The sequence below is a fragment of the Drosophila miranda genome, chromosome XR (assembly GCF_003369915.1).
Source record: "Drosophila miranda strain MSH22 chromosome XR, D.miranda_PacBio2.1, whole genome shotgun sequence".
Classification (NCBI taxonomy): Eukaryota; Metazoa; Arthropoda; class Insecta; order Diptera; family Drosophilidae; genus Drosophila; species Drosophila miranda.
The window spans coordinates 17,090,028-17,108,010 of NC_046674.1; the positions used below are offsets into that span (position 1 = coordinate 17,090,028).

At 46.1% G+C, this 17,983-nt stretch overlaps 2 protein-coding genes across 18 annotated transcripts in view; both read right to left on the reverse strand.

The window, feature by feature from the left end:
- The window catches only part of LOC108151736, a 90,887-nt gene that overhangs the window by 29,689 nt on the left and 43,215 nt on the right, over window positions 1–17,983 (reverse strand). For all 17 annotated transcript variants that reach the window (XM_033387768.1, XM_033387767.1, XM_033387770.1 and 14 more), the window contains 4 exons: window positions 6,591–6,773; window positions 5,179–5,379; window positions 1,584–1,811; window positions 17–203 (listed from right to left, as the gene is read on the reverse strand). In XM_033387768.1, the coding sequence (XP_033243659.1) occupies window positions 17–203; window positions 1,584–1,811; window positions 5,179–5,379; window positions 6,591–6,773 (799 nt within the window). The remainder of the gene's footprint in view (window positions 1–16; window positions 204–1,583; window positions 1,812–5,178; window positions 5,380–6,590; window positions 6,774–17,983) is intronic.
- On the reverse strand, window positions 9,494–9,833 carry LOC117186443. The gene is given in 3 exon segments (XM_033387259.1): window positions 9,494–9,577; window positions 9,580–9,648; window positions 9,650–9,833. Coding segments are annotated over 3 exon segments (300 nt in total). The 5' UTR covers window positions 9,797–9,833.

The window sequence follows — 17,983 nt, forward strand, 5'->3', positions numbered from 1 at the left end:
ATAGTTCCGTACTTACCATTATGCATGGCTACACTCTTGTCCTCCACGCGACTAACATAGCAGCAGAGCTCGTCCTGACGCTCCGCATTTTCAATCAATTCCGCCTCCACGGAGAAGCCCCACATTTGCTCTAGGGTAGTACGCTGCAGCTCCACCTGGTACAAGATTTTCATGCAGACCTCTACGAATTCATGATTATGTAGCTGCAAAAGAGATGGCAAATGGAAAAAATGAGAAATAGGGACCGAAGTTGAGTACCAAATTAGCCGAGTTATGCAAGCAATCAGGATGCAGGATGCTGTATGAAGTACGGAGGATGAGGAGGAGAAGGAGGATGTGGAGGAGAAGGAGGAGGAGGACACCACTCCATTGATGGAGTGGAGTTGCTGCGAGTTCTGTTCAAGTTGTTGTCGAAAATTTATTGAACTGCCACCAAGGCAACGAGCGAGAGAGAAAGAAACTTTTTCGTTTTGCCAGTTGCACATTTTTGCCATTTGCCAATTGCCAATCGCCAGTTGCCATGGCCAATAGTATTTACTGGCTTGTTGTTGAGGTCGAAGTTCAGATGGAGATGCAACTTCAGCAGAGCGATGCAGGGAGAGAGTGAGAGAGAGAGAGAGCGGAAAGTTTTCACAGCCAGCGGCTGACTTGGCAGCTGGCTAAAGTCTCACCTAGCAGACGACTAATCGGGTGCCAAGTGGAGGGGAAAATGCCAACGGGAAAGTTTATAATTTATGGCATTATGCTTTCAGCATCGAAGCCCCCCACAGGGGGGCGTGGGTACGCGCTGAAAATATTTCGTACTTTGTAACAAGACAAAGTGCAGTCACACTTACTTCTCAGATGGAGCAATGGGTGTTTAATGATTACAGATGTTCCTTGAAAAGTAATAAGGGAACAGATTTCTGAGCAGTTGTCTGTTGTAAGTTGTATTCGAGGAACATATATGCCTAAATTTGGTATAGATTATGCCAAAATAAGGCATATTTTATCCCGAAATTAGGTATACAAAATCTACGATACTTTTGTACCAAAACGGTGTATATCTTGTGCCTAGGTTAGGTTTAGTTTCTACCTAAATTTCGTACAATTGATAAACTTTACATATCACTTATTAAAGATAGGGATAAATTGACCATTTCTGGTCATCAAGTGCTTTCACAAGATAAAGATATTCTCGCCGTTCGCTATAATCTTCGTAAATTATGGATTTATAGCGCCTCCTTGGCACTTTGCTTCAGTCGCATTAAATTGAACATCAATCTTGGATTAAATGCTTCACACACTGCCATTCCATTCCCTTTCCTACACGATGCAATTTCCCATCGTAATTCAATAAGTTGAATTGAACTTGAAGGCGGAGTCGCTGCTGGTAGCACCACAGACATCGCAAAGGACCCACCGCTGGCAATGTGTTCGTTATGGAGGGAGGAGCAGTTATGGTGAAGGAGAGGCAGAAGGAGACCTCCTTTCATGACTGCGACTGCGACTCTGTCTACCTGTCTGGTATTCCTGCCATTCTGGCATTCTGGCATTCTGGCATTCCTGGCATTCTGGCTTTGATTATACGTATGTGTACTTACATAATTTTCAATCAGATCGTTGCGATGCGGCACAAAGTAATTGTGATCCTCCATGTCACGTCGCTTCTTGACGCGCACAAAGTGCTCCATGGGATTGAGGTTGCGACGGGCGCAGGCGCTGGCGAGGAATTCCTCGACAGACATCGCATCACGTAGATAAACTGTCGAGTAAGCATTGTCGGGCATTGCAACTTTGAAAGTTTTTTCCGGTTCGTCACGTGAATTCATCTGGAAAAAGGCAGAAAATTCGATTGGATAAACAGGAGGTAACACACACACGGACACGGACACGGACACGGCCGCAGATACAAATACAGATGCAGAACGTAGACGTAGACGTAGACGTAGGGGACGGACACACGTACAATGTCATTAAGCAGTCAGGCACAGATATTTTGCAAGGGACATACACACACACACACACACACACCATTAAACACCCACACACAAACACACACAGATACAGATACAAATATATTCACACGGAAGTGAAAATTGAAAAATAGCAAACACACATTTTCACCCGCAGTTGACGCTGACGTTCGTCGCTGACGATGTTGCCTGTCCCACGCCTCCCCCAACCCCCGCACCACCCCTCAAACGTAATGAAAAATGTCGCCAGCAGCAGCATTACATCAGTCGAAGCTGTAGCAGTAGCAGTAGCAGCAGCAGGAGCCGCGAATTCTTCCTGCACCCGGACCACGGACCACGGCCTGGAGGAGGATCTGTCGTCCCTGGCCCCACTCCCCTCACACAATTTCGAAGAAAACTCAGTTAAAATGCTTAACAGTTTCCACAACGTCATCGTCATCCGCATCCGCATTCTCATCCTCGTCCTCATCCTCATCCTCGTCCTCGTCCAATGTTAACCCTATGATGGGGCTCCCATCTCCTGTTCCCATTCTGGCTCTGAGGCTCCGACTGCATCTGTAAACGAATCAGGTGGCCCAGCTGCCAGTTTTCGCCTGCTGGAAATTGCATTTGTATTGGCAGCCGCCATTGGCAATGGCCGCTCCGTTCCGTCCCGGTCTGGAGTTGGTAGTTGGCAGTTTCTCGTTGCAGCTGGTTTTTGGACCAGGTAATACACTCGCACACACGCACACCACTTGCCGGAGACAATCGAATTAGTTTTGGCAGTTGCCACATCCACGGCCATAGCTTCGAGACAAATAAGAGCTGCCGTCTGGCTGGCTGGCACATCCACCGTGCAAAAAGGACCAGCCATCGTATACAAATTTTGCATATCGATTACGGGATCATTATGCCAGGACCGAAAGTACATCAAATTTATATTCATGAAAGTAAAGACCAAGGATACTCGTATGTGGAATACTGACGCAGAAGCTGCGGATGCTATTCCTGTTGCATGAGAATGAAGGTCTTTTTTTGGGATATGCAAAGTACGAATATCGTTTAAGAAATTCACTGAACCCTAAGCCAATGGCTCAAATGGGAGCTAAAAATGTTATTGATAGGGTTTTCGTGGAAGCAATTGACCCCAAAATGTCTTGAGATTACAAATTTCCATTTATGATCTATTTCTGATCTATACAGTCATCATATATAGGATTTTTTGGATTTGGTACCCAAAGAAAATCGGTTAGGCCTTAGCATAGATATTGACCGATTGCACAGTTCTAAGGGCTTTTGTAATTTGCTTTTCGAATATCTAGGTTGAAGTCTTGAAACGAGTTTGGATTTCTTGAAATCACAATACAGTTTCGGAGAGTTTAAGCACTGTCACTCCTGCGTCTGTTGCCGCAAAGCGAGATCTCAGCGAAACGTTCCTGAGTCAAGTTAGGCTGTATTCCGTTTTCCTATAGTGTGTGTGTTTTTTTTTTGCTTAAAAATCACTCCTCCCTCTTAAAAATATGGACATTCGACACTTTTTGTTGGTGTCTGATTAAGTTTTGATTTACTGCCAGGAATACGGGATGGTTGCCAGGGCTAGGCACTTGATTCAATTTTAGTTGCAGTCGGTCGTTTTATATTTTTTATAGGTAAATACGAGCATGTATATTTTTGATATATTTATTGGGTGCTGACGCAGTCGTACGAGTCGCAGCAGTATAACTGCCGATGATAATTTGCTTTGGTAAAGCTTTAATTTTATTTTCAATTTTTGAATTGCTGGTTGCAATGCACTTTGTGCTGCATTGCAGTTGACATGTTCCGTAAAATGGCAAAAATGAAATGCAGTCACGGGCAGAACCACGTAGAGCGAGGAGTTGAGAGGGGAGACTAGGGGGAAACCAAATCAAATGCACATTTTTCAAATTCATTGAATTTTCAGCGCATTTACAACGAAATTTGCTGCTAGAAACGAATGGAAACCGAGTGGCAACAGCCATCATCGTGTGGGTGTGGGTGTGTGAGTCGCTCTGTCGCTCCTCTCATTTATGTTATTTCATTTCATTTGTTTTTACATGAATATATGTATCTGTATGGATATACATACATACATACATACATATGAATGGATGCCATGAAAGTAGTATTTTTCATCCTTTTTTCGTGAGTGGAAGGAAGGCAATTCTGCAGCGCTGGCAAATTTGATTGGAAATGAAGTGTGTGTGTGTGTGTGTGTGTGTGTGTGTGTGTGTGTGAGAGGTGGGAGGGGCACTCAGTCAGTCAGTCAGTCAGTCAGTCAGTGAGAGGGTCCATTTCCCATGAAATCCGAGCCGTGCACAAGATTATTTTGTCAATAATCGAAATAAATTGAATTTATGAAATGAATTTCATTATGAACACACGATATACATATAGTACGTACTATATACTCGCACGATATATGCACAAATTGGTTATACTAATTGAAGTTTATCAAATAAGTATCCCAAGGATGAAATCTGTTGTGGACTTTCTCTTTGAGTGATTTGCGGGGGAATTGAATCAGAGTAGAATCATTTGGAGTTGATTTCTTCCTGATTTCAATTTGATGATGAGGTCATTAGGGTGATTGGGGGGAGAGGAGAGTGCTAGATAGCCATTTGGCATTCCTTTCGCCTGGAATTATTTACTTAAAAATATGCAAATATTTTTCTTTGGCCAAGTTCCCTCACTTTTTCATAAATTCCATTTCTTTCTCTTCTTCTTTCTTTTGTAATTTTTGATGGCCATTAAATGCAAATTATAAAAGCCAAAAAAAAAAAATATATATGCAAAAACAACAAGTTCTAATGGACGATGACGCTCCATTCGTCCATTCTCTTTGCGAGAGGACACACAGCACAGCACACATATATTTTTTGGTGGCCATCCACCATCCACCATCCGCCATTCGCCACTCGAGGCATTAGCGCTCAATTTAGCTTTTAATGCCATTTCCGTTGCCTTAAATAAAAATTCAATTACTCAACCACACAGATACACAGAGACAAATGCACACGCACGCATACATATAAAAAGACGGCTATAAACACAGGCCCGCACGGACACAGATACAAAGTCCTGAGTAGCGCCATAAATGCGTTTAAAATTGAAATAATTTTATTACGCATCCACATATATTGAAACCCACATTGATACCCCCATAAACACACACACACACACACACACAGATCCACAGATACACAGATGGAAGGGCGGGACTCACCTGCATGGAGCGACGACTGGAGCCGCTATTCGATCGAGACAGCATTGGTGGCCGCCGCTTGGTGGCACCACGGCCCGCCAGCAGATTATTGAGCAGCGACGGGGAACGGGCGCAAATGAAGGCGTGGAACGAGGAGACCGTAAACACACCCAGTTTGTTAAGCGTATTCTTTGTTGGCCTGGACACGTGAGTGAGCAGCGACTGTGGATGGAAATAAATACAAGAATATTTCATATTAAAATACTTTGCGGCAAAATATACATATATAGAAAGAGGAGGATAGAAATTGAGTGTTTTAAATGCAAGTCAAAAGGTTGAGCTCTTAACGAGAGACCGACCACACGACTAATCTCATTTCCTCGGGCATCATCCTTGGACAGAAAAAGAGTCGGCACCTCCTACTACGCAAATAATCCTTTGAGCGAGAGCTGAAGTGAAGTTGTGCTCTCTTCACAGGTGCTGCTGGTCTGGTCTGGTCTGCTCTGCTCTGGTCTGAAGTTGTTTGCATTTTGTGGTTATTAATAATAAATAACGTTGCTTTTCACTGCACTTCCATTCACATGGGGGTTAGCACGTACCGCTATTCCTGCCATGGCTGCTCTTTTTCTAACCCTTTTCACTGAGTCAGCCAGTCAGGCACTGACTGTGTCTCAATCATCTCTCTCCATCTCTCTCTAAGCTTTCCCCCAGCTTTCCTTTAGTTGGGGGGGGGGGGCAAACTTCCCTTCCTCTAAGCTCATTTAAGATGCTTAAACTTTGTTATGGAGATTAATTGTGCATGTTCGGGGTTTGATTTGCCTTAGATTTGGGTGGGGTAGTGGCGGCAGTGGGGGGGAAAGGACAGCAGACAGACAGGACACTACAGGCTTTGTGCGAATAGGTAGAGGTAATTATAGACAACTTGAACACGTAAAGGGTCTAGAAGAAAATTGTAAACGGGTTTTCTCTGTGAATAGTGGGGAGTGCGGAGTGGGCATTATTGTTTTCGGGATTTTCGGCAGTTGGCTGTATTGTGCGGGTTTTAAGCCCTCAACGGGGCTGTGAAGCCTGGTTTTGATGTTTGCACGATGGTTGCTGCTAATTTTGGGGGCGGTGTCTGGAGCTTAGGCCTGGTGTTTTGTTCCCGGCATTAGGCATTGATTAAGCGGAGAAGGTTCTTTAAAGGTATTTTTCGGCGGAAATACTCGTAAAGGAATTACTCAACCGCTGCCAAACGAGGAAGCCTATCTCATTTCCCTCTGGTCCACTCCCTCTCCCTCTCTCACACGATTTTTGGCTAAGCTGTGACTATAAACGGGGGCCAAAACCATTAATTGCTTGGGTGGCCTGGTTGGCCTGGTTGGCCTGGTTGCCCAGGGCATGTGGTGGCATGTGGCAGGCAGGCAGACGGGCAGGCATGGGCCATAACTCACCTTTGGATTGGGCAACTCTCCGCTCTGCAGCGAGGCCATGTAGCAGCGCAAGCGGAACTGTTCGCAGTGCAGGCGCTCGAGATTCTCCTCCCACTGCAGTATCTGGCCCTGGATCTGATGACGTGTCTCCTGATCGGTGACAACTGATTGCTGCAACTCGGCCATGTGCTTCAGCTTGTGATCCTGCAAAGAGAACCAATGGAACGGTACAAAAGTGTTAGAGCAAGCATAGGCATATGGATATGGATATGTACGTGTATTTCTACCGTAAGAATGTGAGTGTGTGTGTGTGTGTGTGTGTGTGAGAATGTGAATGTGTGGTGTTGCAGTGCGGCACTCGTGTTGGGTTATGAAAGGCATTCGAGGCATGGGGCATCATTAGCATTTCATGGCAGCTTTGTTCCACTGCTGCAGGATCCACTGCTGCCTGCTGCTGCCTTTGCTTCTGCTGCTGCCTCTGCTGCGGTGGCTGCCATTTGACGAAAATACATAAATCACGCGTCATGTGCAGCAAAAAATTTCCCCATTTTCCCTTTTGCTGGTGTTGCTGCTGCTGCTGCTGTTGGCGCAATTCAAATATCTCTTGGATGCCCTGCTCCTATCCCCTGGCCCTTCTATCAGCACGAGGACTGAAGTGCGTTGGCAATGCACCAAAAAACAAAAAAAAAAAAAGGAAAAAGGGTTAGGAGCCATAGATCCACACAGAGGGAGATGCATATACATGGCCCTGTTTTCATTACAAATACCGTTTGACTTCCGCAGCAGCAGCAGTACTCGCTGGCTCTCTCTCTCTCACTCTCTCTCTCTCTCTCTCGCCCATCAAAACCCATCGCACTGTTTGAACCCCACTTTCACGTGCATAGATTTCATGGAGCACGTGATTGTTTCATTTTGGGTTCCCCTTTCTCTTGCCACTCTTTCTCTCTCTCTCTCTCTTTCTCGCTCATTTGGTGGCAGCATCAACAATGCCACATTGAATGTGAGCCAGTAAGCTGACAATTATTTGCAGATGCAGTTGGATGTTGCAGTTGCAGCTACCATTGCACCGTGTGCCGTGGGCGTGGCAACAACCTGAATAGGCACTTTCGATGTTCGACATTTTAATGAATCTGTACACATAAACAGGGACCTGGGATCCCTGCAGGAACGCACTGCTATAAAGGGGGTGGGGGGGAAACGCGAGTTTTGTACCTGTCTCTCTCTCTCTCTATCTCTAGCCATCTCTTTCTATTTGAGCTTCCGTGTGCGTGTGTGTGTGCGGTGTGGACTTTGAGCCTTTCCAATGTTTGTTTTACGTGGAAATAAATCAAAAGTTTTGTGCAATTTATTTGCACGTATTTCGTACGTATACTTGATACTACAATAGCCGTACGTGAGGGGCTACACAGTAGAGTGCAGGGTACAGAGTACAGAGTACAGTGTGCAAAGTACTATAAGTCCACAATCGATACTCGTGTCGCCCGACTTAATTCAATGACCATAATTTCAAGCTGAGAAGCATCCCATCTATCTATCCCCCGTTCGGTTGGGGGCTCTCAGAGTTGGGTAATTAATAAACCAAAATCCCATTATACACTACTCCGAAGTGGGGTCGACGGTGGAGGAGGAGCTGAGCGGAGCGGAGCGGTGCGGAGGCCTACTGCTGCTGTCAATGGCATTTGGCACTTGAGGAAAGCTGCTTATTTGACAAACACAAACCGGAAGGAAGGAAGGAACGGAAAGGAGGCAGAGGCAGAGTCAGAGGCAGAGGCAGCCTCAGACTCAGAGGCAGCGGCAGCCAGTGATGTGGAGGCTACTTGTAATGGAGAAGGGTAATGCCACTACAGGACGAGGACGAGAGAGTATCTCCTTCCAGCACAGTTTTCTGATTATTTACAACACTAAACAGTGTGACAGTGTGTCTGGAAGGCTAGAAGCAGCAGCAGGCAGCCAGGCAGCCAGGCAACCAGTCAGGCAGCAGGCAGGCAACAGTTTGTCCTTGTCAAAGTAATATGCGGGGGCAGAGTTTGTCTGTCTGTCTGTCTGTCTCTGGTCTTTCTGGTGTCTCTGTGTCCCATAAATAGCTCTCTCTTTCTCTCTCACTCGTTGTCTCCGTTTCTGTCGCTCCCCTGCTTGACCATTAATCGCCTCGACCATTCTGTGTCCCTTGTTGTGTCGAGAGTCCTCTGGCAACGCATTTCGGGGGAGCTTCACTCCTAGGGTTAATGGCAATGTTAATGGACTTGTAATTGCCATGCAATTGGGAATGTAAATCACGCACAATAACTCCTGGTCAGTGATCCATAACCTGTGGCCAAGCCTTTCCCTTTACGTAGCGAAATGTCCGCTGCACATGCATATGGGAATGGAAATGGAAAAGCGCTTGAACGCTTCGAGACCCTCTCGATTTGGTGTGTAGTCTGGGATTATACTTTTCCATTGAGTTGTATCTGTGAGGGTATCCTGCTCTCCTGCTTTCCTTGGTGTCTGTTTGCCTTTAATGCTTTCTATGAACTAAAGTTTGAGGTCTTTCTACATGGGGTGCTCGCTCTCCTTCTCAACGTTGATTGCTATACTCTTGTTTAGCGGTGCAAAAACCACCATTCCATAGGCATTTTGGTTGGCTGCACTTCAGTCTTTGGCCTGGTCACGGTCTCTCGCTGCTGCTGCGGTTTCTGCTTGTTTTGACACATGTCACACGCTAAGTGACAGCCCCAGTCGCAGTCGCAGAATCATTCCCATTCCCCAGCCTTGAGTCCTCAGTCCCCAGTCACCAGTCCCCATTCCCAATCCCCAGTCACAGTTCGAAGAGTAGCTATGGCTCTGTCTCTGTCTCTCTGTCTTTGGTTCTGGTGTCGTCTCCGGCTTGAGGTCTTCAGGCCACTCCACTCCGCTCCAGTCCAGTCCACTCCTATGCTGTCATCTCAATTCCCGTGAATTTTATTATTGGTCCACATAGTTGGATCCTCCGTATTACCCACTCTCCACTCCCACACTCTCTCCCACTCTCTCCCTCCTGCCCTGTTCCTGTCTCTTCCTGGCGATGGGTTTTTGCGGTTCGCCCATTTAGTTGTCCTGTCCTCTTCTTTTCCCCCCACTGATTCTCGCTCTGTTCTTGTTCTTGTTTCTGCTTCTGTGTTTGTGTGTTTGTGTGCTTCTGTGTACTGTCCCCCTGTTGTCGTGTGGTCGTGTTCCTGCGGTCCTGCCGTTGTCTGTTGCGCTTTCATTAAGCGCCACTTGAGGATGCCTCCTCCTCGTGCTCCTCTTCCACCGATGACGACTCCCCGTGCGACAATTTCTCTCTCTATCTCTCAGCAGAAACAGAAGCTCGAACTAGAGCTTCAGCTCCAGAGCTCCAGAGCTCCAGCTGCCATTGCCATTTGTTGCTGTGTTGATGTGCTGCTGTGCTGCTGATTCTACTGTTGTTGGTCTGCCATTTCCGCTTCCGCTGTGCAGAGTGTACACTGTGCTACCACAGTAGATTTCTATTCGGTTCGGTTCGGTTCGGTTCATAGTTGAGAGTCTGGAGAGTTCATGGCTCTTTGGTTTCTCTATTTTCTCTCTAGTTTCTATGTGTGTGTGTGTTTGTGTGTGTTTACTCTCTGGAGTACAATTAAAAAATACATTTTATCATTGTTTTAGAGTTGTCTCGTTGTCATTCGCTTCGTGCATGACAGGCCAAAGATGCCTCAAATGTGGCAGCCACCACACAGCCAAACAAAACAACATGGAACAAACAACGTGGAAACAATGACTGAAATAATAATCATGCGCTGGCAGGCAGGAAAGGACTCCGCTCCTTTGCTCCGTTACTCCCTTACTCCTTTACTCGTGGCTGGTATGATATCAGTTTATTTTGTTTGCTGCTGCTAATGGCTTCAGTGTCCTTGCCTCCATCCCAGCACCGCACCGCACCGCACCGCTCCAGCCTTCCTTCGTAGAAGCACTGCCCCAGAGACACAATAACAATCAATTAACACAAGGCGTAAGCCACGGGGGCTGGGGGGGCGGCATGGGAGTGGGCGTCCTGCCCCAAAGGATATTGAGGTATTCAATGGAGTCGCCTTGGCTGAAATGACTTTTGACATGGCTTGTGCATTAAATGGCTGCTCTCCATTGCAGTTCAAAAGTCAAAGAGAGAGAGAGAGACACACAGAGAGAAAGGGCGGGGTCGGGTCAAAATCTCCCGTCACCCCTCATAACCACAGATGAGCATCAGCAGCAGCAGCAGCAGCAGCAAGGCAGAGTAGGGGTGGTAGCTTTAGGCCATGTCCACAAAAGGCCTTCTGCTAAATTGTAGGGAGTACTCGCATGTATCTGGGCCTGCATAAATGCTGACCACAAAATGATGCCACATTATATAACGTGCGAGTGTGCTGCAGAGTGGCACCAAAAAAGGGTGAGGCAGGAGGGGGGCGAAGGGAGAAAAGGGAAGCTAAACCCCAAAAACCCCAGACCCCTAAACTGGCGCCTATATCTGTGGCCACAACCAGAACGGAGAGGATGAACCGTAGGCAGACGGATGGAACGGAGCGGACGGACGGAGCGACCGACCGGTCGGCTGTTGACAATTGAATTGAATTTTCCGCCCATGACCACACAGACCACGCCCCCCTTTTGTCAGTGCCTACATAAAGCATATTTTTGCATCTGCATGCAGCAGGCATGAAGCAGCAACAACAGAAGACCGCCTCTGCCTCTGCCTCCTCCTAACCCAGCAAAAACAAATCAAAAACCAAAGCAAACGCATGCTGCAAGAGGCACAGTCGGAGGGGTGAGGTGCAAGGGGTATTAAGGGCTGGGTCCCCGGTTCCTGGTTCCATGTCCTGACCAGAGAGTCAGGACAGTGCCTGCAACCATATGCCAGACCCATTTCCTGTGCAACTTTCGGACCAAAAGTGGCAAAAATATTCGCACGTTTGGCCAAAAACAAAGCTTTGCCCCGCTAGTCTCTCTCTGCGATGGTGTGGAAGCGGAAGAGGGGGGATCTCGTAGGTGCTGGGCCATAGGTCATCACACACATACATATGTGGGTGTCCCCCCAGCACCCCCTTATGGCCCCTTGTGCGTGCCTTTTGTGCCGGACTTCGGAGTTCAAACTCGTTTCTCATATTTCTTGCCATAAATTTTTACCATTTTGGCATTAGTTTATGAAATGCCACGCCCACGCCCATGCCCACACCTAACCCCTCTACCCTCTTTCAATGTGAGTGTGTGTGTGTGTGTCAGGTCAAAGTTTAGTCTTTTTTATTTTTGCCATTTCCCAAGGAAAACTCTACACAAAAAAAAAACAGAGAGAAAGGGAGAAGGAGAGAGAGAGAAAGAGGGTGTTCGAGAACAAGTAAATTTGATGGTAATTATAAACTTTATGGTTTCATTAAAAAATATTTGAAACGAAGAAAATTCAACACAATACTAGGAATGTGATAAGGGAGGGAGCTGAGCTGGGGAGGTGGGAAAACAATGGCTTTTCCCCTCCAACACACAGTGACGGAACTTTCTTGCCGGCTACATTTTGTGTGGCTTTAAGTTGGGGTCTAATTAAGTAAAGTTTTTGGCTCAAGTTTAAATTAACTAAATATGCATTTCATTATAATTTCGGGGTTTACACACATTTTCGGTTTATGGTTTATGGTTTATGGGCCATGGGTTATGGGTTATGTAACGTTATGGCAGCGAGAAAGAGTGAAACATGAGAGAATGTGTACACACTCGTCGTAAGAGATTGGAGTGCGATTGAGAGGGGTGGGGATTCAGATTGAGATTGAGAAATTGAGGAATTGAGGAGGGGGGAAAAACCCTAGTAGTTGTGGCTGAATTTCAGTTTAATTATTATAAAATTAATTGCACACTTTAGGGCTTTCGCTGTAAGGGTGCTGTAAGGATGCTGAAAGATGTACGTAAGAGAGTTCTTCGGCTTGCACGTGCGTTTGCGTGTGTGTGTGTGTGTGTGTGCTGCGTGTTCGTATGCGTGAGTGCGTTTTGCCCTCAAGAGTAGGCAACGGAAAAGTTTAAAGGGAATTTTAATCTTAAATCACTGCCAGGCAAGGCAGCCTGCCTCTGCTGCTGCTGCTGCTGCTGCTTTCCAGCTGAGCAGTCAAGAAAAACAATTTTCATTTAGTCGAATGCTTTCATAAAGCGCAATTAAAATATTTGTACTGCACTCCCCCCTCCCCGCTACTATTCGCCCCTTTTTTTATGCAGTTTTCCCCCCACAAAATTGCATTAAGCTTTCAATTCACGAACGATGCATCATTTAATTAGTGCAATTATTTAAAATCGATGGCTCTGCCACAACAAAAACGTTCTTGCCACACACAAAAAAACTGCGGTAGTTGAGCACAAAAAAATGTTGAAAAAACTGCATAGAGAGTTGGAAAGTTTGGCAAAAAATAAAACAAAACCTTATACAAACAACGTAGAATGTTAAAGCAAACAGCAATTTAACAGCAAGTAGGAAATGCTGATTTCCAGAGATCGAAGATTGTGATACTCTTACACGAAAAATATGCCTAGTATATTCCTAGTTCATTCCTGGCGAATCCACGCCCTGCCTATAGTTTCTATCAGATATGTGGCCTTAACTTGATTTGATCGATCCCGATCGGGAATATGATACTGTCTATGGTCAAAAACGCTTACTTCTCTTCGTGGCAAGCATCTTCTAGCAGTATTAATACTCTCTTGTTTGAGGGCATAGGAAAAACATCAGTTCAGTAGGAGAGCGCAACAGGGGATTGGAGATAGCGGGGCCTACAGTAGAGTTAGTTGGAATTGGTAGGCGTGACGGGTAGAGAGGTGGAGCAGAGTAGAGTAAAGTAGAGAGGCAACGACAGAGAGGGAGAAGAGGGAGGAGGGGGAGAGAGAGCTGCTATTGAGCTGAAATGACAGCCGCCATTGCAAATTGAAAGCAGCAGAAGGCACGGACAGGGGCCCGTGGGGGGGCGAGGGCAGAGGCAGCAAGTGAGCCTTGTTTAGACAGCGCCGCTATGGCAATTGCACACCAGGTGGTGAGGGTGATAGCGAGGGCGAGGGTATGGGGCATGAATAGGGGGAGGAGTGGGGAGGGTGTCAGTGGAGGAACGTGCCTGTCGTAGGAGTCGTAATTAGAGCGTAAAAACCAGAGCGTACGAAAAACCAAACGCGCTCGGCCAGCTACTACTATTTTTTTTTTTTCTGTTATTTTTTTACGGCTCTGCATTGTGTAAATGTGTCTGTGTAGCTGTGTGTGCAGATACGTATACACATATCTAAATGGATGTGTGTGTGTGTGTGTGACTGGTTTATGCGAAAAGAAAAATAGATAGCTAGAAAAAGAAAAAGCAGCAGCAGTAGAGATGAGTAGAGACAGAGAGGAGGGGAGGAGAGGAGAGGCGAGGTGGGGCGACAAGCTAGAGAAAAGCTAAAGCAAACGAAGCGAAGTGCTGCCAAAACCTTCACCCTAGCACCCCCCTCGTGGCATACACTCTGCAACACCCCTGCGCCCATGCCCCTCGTGACACATATATGATTATTTCCGAAAGGTGACAGCTATAAAAAAAACAACAACAACAGCACCACCACCAGCACCAACAACTACAGTAACGGGGAGATCCCGTACAGGAGGGCCCATGAAGGCGGCAGTCAAGCATGTGGGCGGGGCATATCATACACAAAAGGAGAAGGCAAGAGAAGACAAGAGAAATAAAACGGAGAGAGGAGGCAGAAGGCAAAAAAAACGCCCGTATAGGGGGACAGATGGGACAGACAGAGGAGAAACAACACTGTTGCTCTTTTCACACACACACGCACACACATAGAAAGAGAACGGGAACGGGAAGGAGGAGAGGGCACACACCCACAAATGGCGAAAGGGTAGTGTGGGAGGGCGGCATCCTCACATGGCGTCATAAAAGGCGCAAACAACAACCGAGAAGCTCGTTGCTGTGACACCTTTTCCCTGATGCCTCTCAGTCACCACAGTCTCCTCTTTTTTTTATCTTATTTTCTTTTAATTCCATTCAGGGCACTTCCTCCCCCCTCTGCCACTCCTTTCCCTCTTCGGGTTTTAGTTTTTTGCGTATTTTTCTAGCAAATTAATTAACAACAAATGCCGAATGCAAAATGCAGAATGCAAAACAGCATTTTATGGGACCACTCCTTAAACCTCTCATTTAATTAATATTCATCCAACAAGTTTTTTCGGCTAACTGTGGACCCCGCCTCTTTCAGAGTGGGAGACAGAGACAGTGAGAGGGAGTGGGGCAGGGGCAGGGGCAGGGGCACCCTCTTATGGCAATCTCGGACTTCCGCTCAATGGTTTTTTCCGCTCTGTTTTTGGCTTACTTTCTTTCTTCCTCTCGGTTATTCTTTTTGCCCGGCAGTTGCGGAGGAGACAGCGTAAAAAAAAACGCAGCAGTTCAAGGAAGTAATTATGGTTTATCCAAAGGGACAGATAGTGGCAGACGAATGGGGGGGGGGGGGGGGAGGGGAAGTCGAGGACTCGCTCAAACTTCAACTTTGAGAGAAAATGAGAAAAGAAAAACTAAATTAAAAAAGGGCTCCAAGAAGTCAGCGGGCAGAGAGCGAGTGAGAGTGCGGGAAAGGAAGATGAAGAAGGATAAGGAAAAGCAGGACGAAAGCAGCCACAGAAAAAACTATCAACATAAATAGGAGCAAGATTTCCTTAGATAAGGTAGGGCATTCTCCTGCGAACTCTCCAGTTTGCAACTGAAACAAAATGGACAAATCATCAAGCCTCATGTCCCATGCCTCATCCTGTGCTAAGACTCCTCCGGGGCAGCAGTAGCACTAGTAATCCACACAATGGTGGCATCAGCAGATTAAGAGATATGCACTATAGCAACATCGGAAGAGGGAAATTTTCGCTTGCATATTTCGAGCGCTTTCTAAAAAGGCAAGGATTCACCCTACTCCATAGACACCTTGGATGGCACCAGTAGTAGAAGAAGAAATGAAAGCCAGAGCAACAACACCACAGCGAAGAAAGATAAGCCGAGACAGTGGGCAGAGACAAATAGCAGCAAGGTATATTTAATGTAAGGTATGGGCTATGCACTCGACTTTACTTGACACTAAGTCTCTCTCTTTATCTCTCTCTCTCCTTCCTATTGGTATCCAGTATGCGGATAATCAGAGACAGTTTAAGGTTCCCTTAGACTGCCTCACCTTCGCCGGCATATATCTTGCACAGATATCAGCTTCATCTGAAACAGCAGCCGCGATAGTAATGAAAGCAGCGATGCTGACAGCAGCAGCAGCAGCAGGCAGCAGGCGGCAGGCGGGAGCAGTAGCAGCGGGAGAGGAGAGCGATGGCAGCGACAGAGACATAGACAGAGACGAATGAATCAAGTTTCAGTGAAGGACAGGGACGACGGACAACATAATTGTCTTTTGGAGTCCCTGCTAACTAACTAGCAACAACAGCATCAACATCAGCAGCAGCATCAGGAGCAGCAGAAGAGTGGAGTGGGGGAAAGAGAAAGAGGCAAAAAAAGAGTAGCAAGACGAAGCGGGAGAAGGAAGAGTGAGTCAAAGCGAGACAACAACTGAAAATGACATGATGAAAAATAAATATACAAATAAAGTTTACTTTCTTCAAAACAAGAGTTGGCAGCGCTTTCGTTGGGTTTCCTACTCCATTTCCCTTACGCGCCCGCAGAGCGTTTCTGGACTATATCCATCTTCAATCTTCAATCCCCACCCACCATAGCCCTCCACAGTCCTCCACAGCCCATCGTAACCCACCAGAGACTTCAGCCAGAGAGCATTTATCGTGGGGCAAGTGCAATTTCTTGTAGTTTCAGTTCGAGTTCAATTCTGTTTGCTTTTGCAATCTCGTATTCTTCTCTTTTTCTGCGTGGCCCTCTTTCGTCGTTGTTTTGCGTTTCCCTCACTTTGATTTGTTCGCCGTCTCTCTTCCTGGTAGGTATATACATATGTCCACCCCGCTCTCCCGCCACCATCCTTTTTCCAGCAAAGAAAAGTTTCCCTGTCGTCGTTGGGGAAGAGAAAATAAATTGCAGTGCAGGAAATTTTACGCTGTTTGCCGCGAAATTGATGGGGAATTGATTTGAAAGCAAATACATAAATAGTTGCAAGTGGTAGCACACACCCACACCGACACCCGCCCTGCCCCTCCTGTACCCTATACCCTATATCCTACCACCCCCTCCCGACCCTTGTTCCCTAACAATGGCACAAATCTCGCGAGGAATCGCCTGAGACTGAGAAATTGGTTGGGAATGTTGACGGAAAATGCGATTGTTGTGTTCCATCTCTCTCTCTCTCTCTCTTTTTCTCTGACTCTGTCAATTTCATTCTCCGTCTCTTTCGGTATTGACTTCCGCGATATTGAGAAATTGTTGTTGTCTCTAACGAAGATATCTATCTATCCGCGGGAATTTGTTTTTCCACTTGATTGCCTTAACCAATGAGTGGGAAAGTGGGGTCAGAAGGGAGCTCTGGAATCAGACGTGGTAGTATTCGTAAGGACAGGAGAATAACTGCTACTGATTTCCAAGCGAATTAATGGTGGAGTTTTCATTCAATTCGAATGAAACTAAGTCATCGGTACGTCCCTGCTCCCAACTGCTCGGCGATTTTTGTTCTACATGCGAATCCCCGAGAATGCAAAAACAAAGTACACGACGTGTGCGATCTTGAGCCTCGCTCATAAGGATTGTCTTTTTCTGATGGTTGGTTGGACTGTTCCCAAGAACATGTCAGTAATGATGCAAAAAGATGCTCCAGGGCTTTGCAGGGTTTAAGGAAAGTTTGAACTTTGTATTTGTATCCCCCTTCCAGAAGCTACACCTCTCACCCAACTGAATGGCTATCATTCGCTGAAATCCGGCCCAAATTCAATTTAAAATTCAACATTTACAAGAATTTAATTTGATTACTCAGCCAAAGTGCAGTGCGTTGCATTGCTGAATGCCCCGTTAGCATTCAAGTTCTTGTCAAATTGAATTTTGTATCTATATATGTATGTACATATGTATGTATGTTTGTGTGTACATACATATAAATCAATAAATACCTGTTCCTATTGAATGCATTTTCAATATGCAATTCAGATGAAAAATTCCTTAAAACCACGATTGCGATTACTTTTTCCATTACACAAGACAGTGCGTTTCTTTATTGTAGGCGGGAGGGCAGGGCTGTATGCTTGGCTACTCCTTTAGTCAACAAAAGGCATTCTTTGGCTGTCGCTCCCCTTTGTCACCTTATCCCAATCAATAAATAACTATACACTCGTACTCGTACTCGAAGTCGAGGTCGATCTCGTGTGGTATTTCACTTGGAAAATTCCACTGACATGCAAATAAATTACAGGACGTTTCAAGGCTATGCCACAGATTTGAAATAATCGCAATTCAATAAGTGGCTTCCATTCATATCTCGCATCC